The following is a 14,939-nucleotide window of genomic DNA, read 5'->3' as shown; positions in this document are numbered from 1 at the left end:
AAAAAGGGGGGGGGGGAGGGTTTGGTTGCACACACAGTGAGGCAGCAGACACACAGTGAGGCAGCAGACAGGAGGGTCTCGGGAAGTCCAGACGCCGCAGACGGATCCACGCGCACACTCTCCTTCTCACAAAGCCCTCGGACTAAGCCGGGCCCTCTACCCTCAGCTGTAAGCGCCGCGGCCTCCATCAGGGGCCGAAGGGAAGGGTGCCCACGCTCCAGGGCTGCATTCCCCTAGTCCTTGAAGACCACCAACCGTGTCTACGGCTAATCTGATTCTGAAACAAGCTCCATCAGTTTTGTCCACTTCCCAGCCCCCTCCGTGTTTTGTTTCTGGTTCTAAAAGGAGACCCTGTTATAATGGAGGCTGTAATCAGTTTGCTTTTGCCGAATCTTCCCCCTGGACTTCATCACCCTCCTTGCACGTGGGGAACGATCCATCAGCTCTGCTTCGGACATGCCCTGTTTCCGCTTTCAAGGTACCTGGTATCTTCCTTGAACCACTGGAACTCAGCCGTGGGCACTGCAGAGGCTTCACAGCTCAAGATGCCCTTCTGGCCCACAGAGACACCCGTGTTCTTGGCTTTGGAGATGTAGGGAGGGTCTGCAGGGAGATGCAGGGCGAGTCCGTGAGACAGGTGAGACGCACATCAGTCACCTGCTGTGCACGTCCCCCTTCCCAGCTAAACGATCATGTATTTTAGGAAAAGGACTTCTTGCTTGAAGATACTGTGTTTACCCCAGCATCTCTTCAAGCCTTCACACTAACCCAGAGTTCATGAGTCTCCCCATTAGCTAAAAGTCCTGCCAGTCAGTCCATGGCCCTGGAGGTGGTGACGAGCACAGCAATCTGATACTGTATTTTCCTGCTGGAAACAACTTGGGTCTATCAGAAAATGACATTGCCATTATCTCTTTGTCCCCTCAATCCCCATGCCCTCCTTTCCCCTGGAACTCTCTTGACAGTGGGTCTACTCACAGTTGACAGTGATTTTTACTTTCCGCACATCAGGGGCAGCAACATCATTCAAGGCGCTGCATTCATACTCCCCGGACTGGTCACGTTTGATGTCAGAGATTTCCAGGTATTCGTCCTCACTCACAAAGCCCTGGCCGTCTGGGAGGAAAGAAACAGACACAGACAATCAAGAAACTGTGAAACCAGGGGCATAACTGTACTCGCAGAGCTTAGACGAGAAGGAATACAAAAAGCCATAAAATGGGGGTTTGAACATCAAGTCAAAGATTCTGGACGTTATGTTGGCCCCAAAGTATTTGAAGAAATTCTCTGCTTGAGTCTTGGATCAATGGATTTTTGTCCAAGTCCCTTTAAATGTTCAGACCATTTGATAAGAAGGACATATTATTATTTTTCTTACATGATAATTAAGAGAGTACATGTGAAATACTGTGGCACATTAGTAAGCTTTGATATTTTTAAACAGAATTGTCATGATCAATAATATAATTTTTAAAATGTGGGAATAACTTTAGGGTATGTGCGTATGGACGTCTTCATTTTTCACAATGTAGAGATAGATGCCTTTGTACACAGAGTACAAACTACTAACTACTTGTAGAATGAATAAGTGACCATTTAACAATTTGATACAAACGGACACAAAGCAGCTGGTTGGTTTCAAACTGTCCTGGAGAGGAAAAAATGGAGGATGAATGAATGAGGAAGCCCTTCTTGACTGCTATGTAGTAGGTGCTCAATAAACATTTGCCAACATAAAATAACCCTGAGATCCGCAGAACCTGGGGTGAGGGAACTCAATGGGCGTAATACCCGGCTTTGTAGGACATTCTTGGAGGCTTCATTCTCAGGCTTGTGTGAAGCTTGCAATTCATGATCCTAAAGGCTCTGGGGCTGCAAAATGGACATTTCTTGCAGTCACTGTTACATGCTCTTTCACAATCTGACCCCTCTGCTTGCAAAGAGGACAGACCTTCTGTCTTAAAACACAAATGTCCTGAGGCTGTCAAAGCACCAGGCTCCTGTGAAAACCCAGCCAACCCAAAGGCCGAGGAGAAAGTACATCCATTTGCATTTCTTTTAAGCCTGATACCTGATTCCTTTTTATGCTCCCGGCATGAGGGCAAAATTAGTTTTCAGGATGATAAAAACACATCGTAACTTTTCTCACTGTAGAAGCAGAGCTGATCCAACGGTTGCTTTTTGACAAACTAAGTCTGGGCCCATGATGGGTTTGGCACAGGAAGTGGGGTGTCATGGGGGTGGGCTGATGGGCAGACATGAGGCCGCTGCTTTGGCATCCTGACTCTGCTCCACGTGGAAGCACTGGGGTATCCCTACCACCCTGCCCCTTTCCCGGGACCCTGGCTTTCTCGGGGCCTTCCTTGCCCCCATCACCCAGCCAGCCCCACCAAGGTCACCATATGCCCACCCAGGCTCTATATCTTCAGTGTCTGGATGGTGGTGATCAAGGCCATCCCGAGAAGGTGTGGGGCTCCAGGCAAATATGTAAACAAACCGAGTCACTCAAAGTCAGCTAGAAGCCCAATCTCATGCTATTTTGAAGGAAATCGTGCATCCGTCGGCCAGCCAAGCAATCCACTTACCAGGGCACCCTCCTGGAACTTAGGCCGGTTGACAGGCCCCAGGACAAGCCCACAGGCGAGAATTTCAGGATCTTGGGAATCTGGTTGAACCCATGTTGAGGACTGGCTGGAAGTAGAGGCGAAGGGGGGAAGTGGGGTTTGGGACAAGTCCACACTTCCCAGTCTGAGATCTGAGTGTCATTCCTGAATGGCACCGCTGGCCTATGCTGGTCCCAGGCACCAGATGGGAACTTTGAAAATTTTGAGGAAGATGCTCCAGAGTAGGTGCCTCCTGGGGCCCTATTTGTTGGGATCTCAGGGTGGTGGTGCTGGTCATGACCCTTGACCCCAGCAGACATTTAATCACCCAGGCTGGTTCATATCTAATTCCTCAAAGCTCACTGGAAGGATGTCAACATCCTCTCACCCTTTTTTCCTTATTTCTCTTAGACTTAAAGAATCTCAGACTTGAAGGGGATTCTGAAATCACTTATTTCAGGACGTCTAGATAGATAAAAATTGCCTCGCTCATTGAAATGATGCTGGTTGACCAATCTAAGTGGCTTTAAGGATTAAACAACAATAAAATCAGACAGACCAAAACGACTTTCCAGATTCAGCGTGCCTTTTTTGCGGTAAATAAATACAACAGGATGGAAAGGATGGCTCTCTCCTAATAAGACTCCATCATTCTTTCAAAATGTACTGCAGTGTATTTGCCACAGGTAATTAAATCCCCTGCACTTAACCAAACAAATGAGCTATACCTACAGTGGGGCTGGCAGGGCACACCCCAGACCCCAGGAGGCACCTGCTCTGGAGCATCTTCCTCAAAATTTTCAAAGTTCCTATCTTTGAATTGGGGGAGTTGGGGGGAATTGCTGGACAACAAGGCCACCCTCTGCAATGCGGGAATCTCTCTTCACTATCCGTACTGCTGTTTTTGTGGACTGTTACGTGACAGCAAAAAAAGGGAGGGAGGAAGGAACAGTGTTTCACATAAAATGGGGATCGTTATGATAATACTACCTCATTAAGTGAGAAAATGAATTTGTCAAGTTAGTTCTATAAAGTGGTCCTCGGGTTTTCATTTGCATATAAATTCCTCCAAGTTTTTATATCTATATCTATAGATAGATAGATTCTGATGTGGTAGGTCTAGGGTGGGCCTAGGGTTTTGCATGTCTACCAAGTGTCCCAGGATTCCCGTGCTGCCGGCCTGGGGCCCACACTCTCCACCAAGCGCTGTTCTCAGCCCGTTCTTACTCGCGTGTGCATCTGGGTCTGTGAAGGGGCCAGCTGGTCAGCGACGTTTCCTGCCTGCCCTTTGCGTTGAGATCCTCGTGGAGCCGGCATCTCAAAAGACACCCTCTCTCTGGAGTTGAGAGCTTTGCAGGGCACACTGACGGTGAGGATGTGGACCCCTGAAGCTACTTTTCCACTGAGTCTCTGTGATCTTACTGCAAAACACGCGCCCACTCGAACCCAGCTTTCTTTGCTAAGAAAGGGAAGATGTTGACACCTGTCCTCACCTCAAGTCCATGGAAGGAGACGGAGATGCTACTTTCTTAACTGCTTTGAATACTGGGTGAGATTTGTAAAGCAGAAACAATCTAGGTCGCTAAAGGCCTGGAGACCTAGGAAACTGCAAGGTGGAATGCTTTCCCTGCCCTCTCCAGTTCTGGTTGTGATGTAAAATCCTGATTCCGTGCTGCAAAGAAAAGGGCGGGAGGGAACAAATGTTTGAATCCTCTTTGCTGGGAAGGCAGACTGCTGACGGGGGGGCGGGGGGGTGGGGGCACAGAGGGGGGACCACATGAGGGGGCACAGCAAAGGAGGGAGGAGGACAACGAAGGATGCACTGGTGCAAGGAAGGAAAGAAAGGCAGACGGGGTGCTCTGGATGCCATGGGAAAGGTTCTGAAGACACATTCAAAAGGGACTTGAAAAAAAAGATAGCCTAAAAGACTTTTTTTCTGACAAAACAGAAAGCTTCAAGTCTGCCCCGCAGTTTTGCTTAATGGTAAGAGGTCCTGTAATGAGCCAGTAACCCAGAGGCATATCACCCTGCCCTGCGCATTCGGACAGCCCAATATAACATGACTGGAAGCAAAAGGAAGTGGGCTCTGCATCACTGGCTGAAATATATTAAAAAATGCGGGTTCTTTCTTTCCACAGAGGAGCCCTTTGAAGAAGATAAGTTCAATCCACTGTATTAGGAAGATTAAGATTTGCAAGGATACAAATGGGGCCATTTATCAGGGATGGGGGAGGTCCCTGGACTCGGACCCCACAGACACAGGTCTCGTGCTTGGGGAAGGGCTGAGCCGGCCCCATAGTTCCGTGGGCACAGGGCGGCCTCTTCTGCAAGGACACATGTTCTGACCTAACAGTCACGGAGCACAGGGAATGAGCAGAGCATCCAAGAGCAGGGTCTGGGCCATCTCAGAAACGGGGGAGCAGACCACCCCTGGGAAGAAGGGTCCCCGGCCCGGCCGGCTGTCCCCGATGTGACCGGCGGCTACCTTACTCATCCCTAACAGTGAGCGAGGTGATGGGCTAGATGCCGTGGGTGGAGAGGATGTAGAAGGCAAAGTCCTTGACTTTGGGCAGTCCACAGTCTCATGAGCCCAGACCTGCAGTGCTTTATGTTTCTTCTCCCCAGGCTCAATTTTTCCATTCTTAATTGCTTTTAGACCCCTTAAGTAAGGTATGGTGGGTCAGATTTCTTAGAGACGGAAGAAAACTAAGCGCTCAGGGATGAAGAGCTCGAAGAGGAAGTCCAGAGAAAAGCCCGGACGCGTCCTGACCCACTTCTCTCTCCCTTTTCGTCCTCATCCTTCTGAGCCACAGCTGCTTCTCAGCCAGTTCCTTAGAATTATAGAGTTGGAAGTACCAGGAGGGTCAAAGAAGTTAGCCTTCTACTTTTCTAGATGATTGTCCCTGACAGAATATCTGCCCCTCCGTGTGGATGTCCCCAGGGATGATTCCGGGGGTGGCCTATTCCTTTGCCTGACTATTCACATCATTCAAGAAAAATCTTCCTCATTTGGAGGCAAACCCTGCCCGGCTTCTCCCTTTGAAATGATTAGAAGTTGCTAGGGAGGTGCCCGCAGCCCAGCGAGGTGCCCCCACCCCCTCTGTCCTTCCTCATCAGCCACAGAAAGCTGCTGCTCTATCTGGGGAAGATGCTTTGTGAGGTTAAATGCCAGCACCTGTCACAGCTTTTGCCATGAGACCTGTCAGGAAGTGACTCACAATGGCACATGCCTGGGGGGCGGGCGCCCTAAAGGAAATGAGCAGTGGCGGGGTGGGGGACCATGGATGGAAAGAGGCATCGGTTCAGGGAGGCGAGAGCGTCGGGAAGGAACGGCCACGGAAGGAGAACACAGATGAGCAAGAAAGCGGGGGAAGAGGAGACGCGGCCAGAAGGAAGGCAGTGGGCGGAGTGGGGGGGGATGGAGGCCCCCGGGGGGCACTGGGCTCACATGGCAGGGCTTCTGGAAAAGCCAGAAATACGTTTCCCTGCTGCCCAGCACGAGGGGCTATTACAGACGATTCCTACTGATGCCGACCTTGGAAACTTGGAATCAAACACCTCAACGACCACGTGCATGCCGCTGACCTGCTAGACCACAACTGGGCTTTCTGATTGACCCTAGAAAATAAACAGTCTCTCACCCACTCAGCAAAGCAGGGTAGCCATCCGAGTGATCCAAGAGCTGATCCTACTCCTGTGAGGAGTGCACGAGGCTTAGGAAAAAGTGGGGGTTCACTGGAAGGTTGTGTATTTGCTGGAAACCCTGCCCCCGGGGTCCGGAGCCAGATGAGGCCAAGGGAAGGGAGTGTCTGAAGCCGGCCTCTCCCTCTGCTTCTGTCCCTGAAGGTGTGAGGGACAAGACACACGCTGTCAGGAGCGCACATGGGGGTGGGCGCCCAGGTCCTGTCCCTCGTCCCTCTCTCTCCAGGATGCTGGCCCATGGAACATAACTGCAGAAAATGAGCCACAGGCAGATCAGAACCTCAGCTTCGGGCTTCCCTTGGTGGCGCGGCGGTTGAGAGTCCGCCTGCCGATGCAGGGGACGCGGGTTCGTGTCCTGGTCCGGGACGGTCCCACATGCCACGGAGCGGCTGGGCCCGTGAGCCATGGCCACTGAGCCTGCGCGTCCGGAGCCTGTGCTCCGCAACGGGAGAGGCCGCAGCAGCGAGAGGCCCACGTACCGCAAAAAAACAAAACAAGACCCTCAGCTTCGTGGCTGTCAAGGTGGCCTACAATCTGGGCTTGGCATCCTAGGCTGACCCAGGTCTTGCCTTTCTCCCTGTGAACCCAAGACAGCTGGACTGGTGCAGTGGGAGGACTCAGCCTGAGTAGGTACTGACCACAGGCCCCAAACTGGACCTGAGTGCCAGGGCTGCCCTGACATGGAGAGTCCGGGGTTAGGGGGCCCTCCTAGAACCAAGCGGAGTGTCTGGGGAAGGTGATGGGAATCAGCAGTGCAGCCCTCACTTGTAGGCCATGGTCTTGTCCCTGCTTAACTGTCAGGGCAGATAACCTCACCGGTTACCCTGGTCCCCCGTCTCCCACGGTGAGGGGACCAGGACTGACGGCATTGGGAGGGGAGGGGGCTGCCTCCGCCTGCTTCCCAGGGGTCCCCTGGCATCCTTCTCCATCACACACCTCCTGACACGGGAGCTCCTTCTTTCCAAGGACAGAAACCTTAGAACGTGCTCGAGTTGGGAACCGGGGTGAGGTTCAGCACTTGGGATAGCTGGGCTCACAGGACCTCAGCCGCGAACCTCAGCACCCGCTGCCCGTGTGGTGTCACCCGCTCTCAGCTGCAGGCACACGGAGAGGGAATGACACCCCTCACTTCTCTGACCTCCTTGTTTGTGCATCTGCTCAGGCTGAACACGCAGCATCTGTCCACCCAGTACGTGATGGCTGGGGGTTTGGATCCCAGAACGCCCCCCAGCTTTCCCTCTCTCCTCGCTCAGTCTCCTGTCTCTGCTGGTCTCCTCTGCACACTCTCCGTCCTCCCCACCCCCAGCCTCTCCCTACAACACCGCGGGCAATAAGCAACTCTGGGCTCCCCGCCATTAATGCAGGGAGTGTGGACATGGCTCTAGCCATCCTTGCCTGCCCCCAACTCCCAGACACATCCCTTCCCCACACTGGACTTAATGAGAAGTGTGATGAACCCACTGTCTCATTTTCCCTTAATACGAGCAACTGAACTGTGCTAAAGCCATTCTGGTTTGGAGACGGGAGTGGCTGGGTCAATGTCTCATTTGCTGGCAGTGACAGAAGCTCTTTGTGTTGGGGTCTGACGACTTTTCTCTGCCTGTGGCCTCAGGGACCTTCCCCGAGAGAGGCTGGCTTGCTGGCTGCCTCCCCTGAGGCTGACAGTCTGCTGGCTAACGACGGGATCGGCGAGTCACTGTCCCAGTTAACTGGGCGTCTAGCGGGGGAAGGAGTCCGTTAGTAATGCTCCCGGAGCTGGGGCTCAGACGGGTGCCCTGGCAGGGGTGAGTTTCCTAAATGGTTCCCATGTTCTGACGGGACAGCGGGGGATAACACGAGGAGGGAAGGACTCTAGTGATTCGTGCAGTGGGACTGTCTAGAAGGACAGACTCTGACACTGGGCTCTCCTTACCAGGGGACCAAAGCCAAGATGCAGAGGATACGACGGCGGGGCGGGCAGGAAAAGGGGGTATAGAGAGCCTCTCTGCAGGGAGGTCTGGGAGGGAGGGGACCTGGAGGTATCCAGGGTCACAAGGGCCCATCAGGATGACCAAGGAGCACTTGAAAGACAGGCTCTTGGGCTCGTGCTCACAGAGTGACTGCACTCCAGTGGGCGGGGCCCTTCATCAGCCCCCCGGCAACCTTCTAACCACTGGACCGCCAGGGAAGTCCCTTGGCTTGGTTTTCCTTATGTTCTCTCTCTGAGATGGGTTCATGAGGTGTAGGAAGAATCAGCACAAATCAAGAGATGTTTGGAATCTAGATGATACTGTTGACCCAGAGGGAAGGGACCCTAGTGAGTGCTAGAGAAACAGCCAGGGTACCAGCGGGGATGCGGCCCGTGCTCTTTAAATGGAAGTTCAGAATGTGTGCCAGAGAGAGGAGAGAGGAGATGGACACAGACAGACAGACAGACAGAGATACAGAGAGAAAGAGGATGCATAAGGCAGAAAGCTGGGATTTCATACACAGGCAGGCAAACGGCTGAGGACAGAAGCTTGCATCCATTTGGAGAACAGGTTGGCTGACTTGAATTAAAAACGTAGCTAACATTTATATTCTAAAAAGTATCTAAATATAAACAGACATAAATAGTGCAGACCAAAATGTAGAGGTTGAAGAAAAAAAAAATCCATCACTTTCAAAAGCAGAGCTTACACAGCTATGTTATTGACAAAATGTTAAGGACATTGGAAACATTTTTCCTACATGTTTTCCACTTTGATTACTATTATTTGCACTCTGAACCAACAGGGTTATTTCAGTGTTAACAGCTACATAGTGAAATGAGTTCTGTGCTTTATTCTAAATAAACTACTGCTTTACAAAAAAAAAAAAAAAAAAAAAAAAATACAAAGGACAAAAAAAACCACTAAGAAAATGAAAAAGCAAGTCATAGACTGAGAGAAAATATTTACAATACATATATTAAATGACTTATATCCAGGTTAAAGAACTCCCAATAATCAATAAGAAGAAGAAAAACAATCCAATTTTAAAATGAGCAAAGACCTGAACAGACACTTCACAAAAGAAGATATGTGAATGGCAAATAGATGCTTGAAAAGGTGCCTAACATCCTTAATCAACAGGGACATTCAAATCAAAACAATGAGATGCCACAACATAGCAGAGCCCGCCTCAACGAGAACCCCGTGCACTGCAACGAAGAGTAGCCCCCGTTCGCTGCAACTAGAGAGAAAGCGCGTGCGCAGCAACGAAGACCCAATGCAGCCAAAAAAAAAAAAAAAAAAAAAAAAACCAAAAACATTCTTTAAAAAAAAAAAAAAAAAAAAAAAAAAAGCTGATAAGGAGCTGAGTGAAATAGTGTTTCTTTCATTTATATATGTCTTCAGACAGTTTGACCTGACCTTGCCGGCATCAGCCTACGCTGGCACCACTAGTAACCCAGACCCCGTTTCTCAAAGAAAACCATATTTTGGAGAAATGGAAATGCCCCGGGGCCGATACAGCCAGTGGGTATCCAACACCAGTTCCCTGAGGACACTTTAGCCACCTGACTTTCTGAGCCCATGGCAAACCCTCCAGGGTCAGAATCTGGGGGGGGACAGGTGGAGTCCAAAATCTTCAAATTATTTTCTATTTTTTCTTTTCCATTACAGTTTATGATAGGATAGCGAATATAGTTCCCTGTGCTATATAGCAGGACCTTGTTGTTTACGCATCCTGTATATAACAGTTTTCATCTGCTAACCCCGAACTCCCAACCATTCCTTCCCCACCCCCTCCCTCTTGGAAATTATTTCTAATAATAGAGCAACATAAGAGCGAATGCTTTACCTCCCGCTTGCTTTGGGGGGAGTTAAAACTTTCCTTCCACACCGCCTGCGAGGGCTCAGTTCCCTGGGGACTGATGTATTTGCACAGTAATGCCAAAAACGCCTTTGTTACTTTTATAGGTGGGCGACTGTATTGTTAGATTTGCCTGAACAGTCCCAGTTGACACCTGTTTTCTCAGCGTAATTATCGACAGCCACCTTCTGCTCTCGGTAGTGTGCTGGTCTGGATGATAAGCCCTGCGGCCCGGTACGCCCCGCCCACAGAAAGGCCTGCATCAGGCCCCAGGGCTGTGCCCTCACTCACGCCTGTACATCCAGCAAGCATCGGCGATTGGGTCCCAAGCAAGGTGTGGCCCTTGGCTGTAGGACCCTCCTGGACGAAGGTCAAGAGTGGTCCTCGGGCTCTGCTCTCCTGGAGCTCCAGGCGCACCAGCTGTGTCTTCTCTGGGAGAACAGGGTGAGAGGCCGAGTGAGGGGTCAGCACTGCAGCCCCTGGCGGGGAAACCCAGCAGGGGCTCAAGGGCCCGAAGTGCCGGTGGGTCAGAGACAGGACGTGCACCTTCTGAAATGCTGTGGATGGCCCAGGGCACCGAAAGCAGCCCTATTATTTGCACTCTGAACCAACGGGTTTATTTCAGTGTGGTTATTTCCAGACTTTTTGGAGGAAGAGCACAGCCGTATTTCTGCAGATGAGGTCCCGACGCAGCCTGACTTTTCCTGCTTGTTCCCTTTCTTCTCTCTTCTCTCCTTTGTCCTCTCCCCATGTTAGTCCCCAAGGGCACGGCTGCACGGCAGTGATGCTAATTATCACTGTTCATTATTAATATTTGTGAAATCCTTCTATTCGCTTCCAGGCAAAATGCCCACGAAGCCAAGGAGCCCTCGGCGTGCAGGCCACGCCGGAGTCAGCGCCCACATTGCAGAGCAGGGCCTGGTTCTTCAGCATCAAGGGAGACAGTGCCACTCGGGTGCTCAGCTATGGCGGGAGCTGGAAGGGGAGGGTTAGGAGCCCTGTGCTCAGAGGGCAACGCCTCTGCCTGGGTGAGGCAAGAGCACTTCCTGTGATGCGGGGGTCCTTTGGAAACTTTCTTGTCAAGGACTCTCCGTATCTGCACCTCGAGCTATTTCTAGGCAAGTCTGTCTCCCACCTGCCATCCAGGCTGGACTCTTATCAAGCTGACCTCTCACCAAAGGCATCGGTCTCTTTGGCCTCCCTTTTTAGCCTCGTCACCACAGAGGTCACATTACACGTGACCTTCTATGACTCTGGGCCAATCATAGGAATAAGGGCTGAAAACCACTGAATCAGACATCAGAAGACCTGGGGTCTACCCTCTGTGTTGCCACTAATGGGCTGTGATTTTGAGGAACTGTTTTTACCATTCCAAGTCCCAGGTGTTTGGGTTTTTTTTTTTTTTTTTTTCCCTATCAAATAAAAAATAGCACCAGATGACCTCTAAGGCCATTTGTAAATTTCATAACTTATCAGCATGGGCTATGACAAGGAACCCTAAATAATTCTTTAGTTCCTGAAACTGATGACCATGGTGTTGATGGACAGAACTCCAACCCCAGGAGCTCAGGGCCATTGGCCCCTAAGGAAACATTAGAAGGTCCTTGCAGCCGGGCACACGTGCTGCGGAACCGACCTAGCCGCCCGTGCTCGGTCTGGGGTCTTGACGACGCAGACCCAAGGACAGAGACGCCGTGTGACTTCAAGGTGGCCCTCATCTGTCACCATGGTGCGGCTGCTCCATGATGGGGAGGAGAGAGGTTCTGACAGTTATGAAGGGCTGTGTGTGTCTGGGGGTAAAATGTCTCGAATTAATGGAGAAAATTAATTATTTCCTTTCCCTGCCAAGACTCCTATTCACGCCGATTTTGACAAGTATCTATTCTTTTTCCCTCCTCTAGATGGGCAGATTGGAATAATGTCTTACAGGTATAACTAATAATCCCCTTAGATGATTTGTGGCCCATTTGCAAAAGTGCACTCCAAATGCAGGACAGCGACGCTCTCTCTGCTTTCTGTCCTCCTCGCCTTCGCAACAAATATCCCTCCTTTGCTATGTGGCTCACCTCCTGATACTTCCCAACCAGGGAACAGATGCTGGGCAACAGGCGTGGTGAGGACCCCGTGCTCGGGACCACAGCCCACCCCTCCCCTGCGCCTGCACAGCCAGAACCAGCGATGGCTACACCAGACAGACACAGCCACGGGATCTGAGAGGCCCCATGATGGTTAGTTTACGTGGCACCTTGACATGGCTCCGGGCTTCCCGGATAACTGGTAACTATTGCTGGGTGTGTCTGCAAGAGTGTTTCTGGAGAGATTAGCATTTGAATCTGAAGCCTGAGTGAGACAGATGCCCTCACTGATGTGGGCACCTCATCCAGGCCTTGGAGGACCTGAAAGGAACAAAAGGGCGGAGGAGGGCGCATTCTCTGCCCATCTTCTCCTGCCCTCGGACAGCTTCACTCCTGGTCCCCAGGCCTTCAGCCTCAGGCTCTGGGACTCACACCAGCAGTGTCTCCCACCTTCCCCAGCTGAGGGCCCCAGGACAGGGAGTTACACCATCCCCTGCCCTGGTTCCCAGACCTCTGAATCCCAGACCGGCCGCCATCACCGGCTTCCCTGCTCCCTGAGCTTATAGACTCGAGACATGGGTCGTCTCGGCTTCTAACTATACAAGCCAGATCCTACCATCAGTCTGGTCTTATCCGTCTCTATATTTAATCGGTTCTGTTTCTCTGCAGAACCTGATGAATACAGTCCTAGGGGAAGCCAGAGGCTGAGGTTCTGGTCTTGGCTCTACTACTAATTAGCCCCGAGCTCAGGGAACCCACTTCGCTTCATGCAGCCTCCGTTCCCTTATCTGCAAAGGAAACTGGCGTCGTAGGTCCTAGGTCACTGTGCTGTTCCTGACTTTATTCATGGCAGTCTTTCTAAGTAGGGTTGCTGTGCTCTTAACGTCAGTCTCTGGACAGCCTGACGGTTCTGGGTAGTGAAGTGTGAAGGCATGGATCCTCTTTCCACCCATGAAACCTGGGGCTGCCTCTGGATCTGGAAGGCTTGGGACCTGAAGGCTCAGGCAAGGGCTCCCAAGCCCCTAAAGGCCCCTCCCCAGGCCCCGGCTGTGCCCTCTCCCTGCCTGCCTTTGTTGGACTTCCTCACACTTTGTGGTCTCATATGTGGTCACATATTTTAAACTGTTTCAAGTTTAACACCTCTTAGCTGGGAAGGAAGGAGAGTCCTGAGAATTCCTAGATGTTTTTCCTACTGGCTCAGATTCCTTTGTTAGTTTTGTTTTTGTGACCTTAGGGGGCATGGAGCCTCTGCCTACTTGACAAACAATGTCATTTCAGGAGATAAAACCAGGGAGGCCTGTGGACTTCCCTGGTGGTCCAGGGGCTAAGACTCTACACTCCCAGTGCAGGGGGCCCGGGTTTGATCCCTGGTCAGGGAACTAGATCCCACATGCCGCAACTAAGAGTTCACATGCCGCAACTAAAAAAATCCCACGGGCTGCAACTAAGACCCAACGCAGCCAAACAAATAAATATTGAAAGAAAAAAAAGTACGGAGGATTGTAAGGGTGACTGGGATCCAGGGGCAGGACTGGACCGAAGGATCCTGGACAGAAATGGGAGAGGTTGGGAGGTGGTCTTTTGTGTCCCTCCACAGTGGGCAGGGCCTGGAGCCTGTAGGTGACAAGTAACTGGACAGGTGGTGCATGTAGATTTCCAGGACCACCCTGAGAGGGAGATTCTGAGAACGGGTCAGGATGGAGTGTCAGCTACCCTGTAATGTGACCCTGACTTATCCTACTTATATGCAGCATTAGAGGTTCTTTCAGTTACAGAATATTGTCCCCTGATGGTAAGTCCTGGAATTGATGTAAGTAACAGTTTGGTATGTACTTGGTTCCACATGTTATACACACATGAACACACAGATACACGTATGATATGCTTGCATAACAGCAGAGAAACAATCAATTGGGAAAGTAAAATACGGAGCCCTTCCAATTCTGACACCAGTTCCTGACACCAAGCAACTCAGCACCAGCTGGGTGTCCTGCAATTCAGCCTGCTTCTGACGCTCTCTACCTGGAGCCCCTGCAGGACTGTCCCCCGACCCCCAACCTCAGATGCCAAATGCAGGTCCAGGTTGTGATCTGTGCTTCTGACCGACTGGCTCTAGATCGGAGGGTCTCACGACCCCCTCCTTGGGTTTGATTAATTTGCTAGAGTGGCTCAGAGAACTCAGGGAAACATTTTACCGACTTGATCACCGGTTTATTATAAAAGGATATAATTTAGAAGCAGCCAGCTGGGAGACACACGAGAACAAGGTGCAGAGAAAGGAGACTCCGTGCCCTCTGAGTCACCACTGTCCCTGAATCTCCACCTGTTCACCAACCTGGAAGCTCCCCGAACCTCTTTTTTGTTTGTCTGCTTTTTATGGAGGCTCCATTATGTAGGCATGGTTGAAACATTGGTGGTTGGTGACTGAACTCAATCTCCAGCCCCTGGCCCCTCCCAGCCAGTGATGGGGGTTGGGGGCGAAGACTGAACGTTCCAACCCTCTAATCACAGGACTGGCTCCCCTGGCAAGCAGCCTCCACCTTTAGTGTCATCCAAAAATCACCTCATACACATCACAAGAGACACCTTTCCTCTCATCAAAGGAAATACCAAGGGCTTGAGGAGCTCCGTGCTAGGAACTGGACAAAGACCAAATAAATATTTGTTGTTATAAATCACAGTACCACAGCCATCCTTTTCAAACTTTCATCATTACTTAGGAAATAGCACTCTACTGGGTCCAAAA

General features: G+C 51.0%; 1 protein-coding gene across 1 annotated transcript in view; it reads right to left on the bottom strand.

Annotated features, from left to right (window-relative positions):
• The window catches only part of OPCML (opioid binding protein/cell adhesion molecule like), a 511,307-nt gene that overhangs the window by 14,752 nt on the left and 481,616 nt on the right, over positions 1 to 14,939 (bottom strand). The window contains exons 4-5 of the mRNA XM_007450400.1: positions 979 to 1,116; positions 450 to 603 (exon numbers count right to left, since the gene is read on the bottom strand). Of these exons, the coding sequence (XP_007450462.1) occupies positions 450 to 603; positions 979 to 1,116 (292 nt within the window). The remainder of the gene's footprint in view (positions 1 to 449; positions 604 to 978; positions 1,117 to 14,939) is intronic.

Source organism: Lipotes vexillifer, unplaced genomic scaffold (assembly GCF_000442215.2).
Source record: "Lipotes vexillifer unplaced genomic scaffold, Lipotes_vexillifer_v1.1 scaffold322, whole genome shotgun sequence".
NCBI classification, from domain to species: Eukaryota; Metazoa; Chordata; class Mammalia; order Artiodactyla; family Lipotidae; genus Lipotes; species Lipotes vexillifer.
This window is presented reverse-complemented; position numbering and strand designations above follow the sequence as displayed.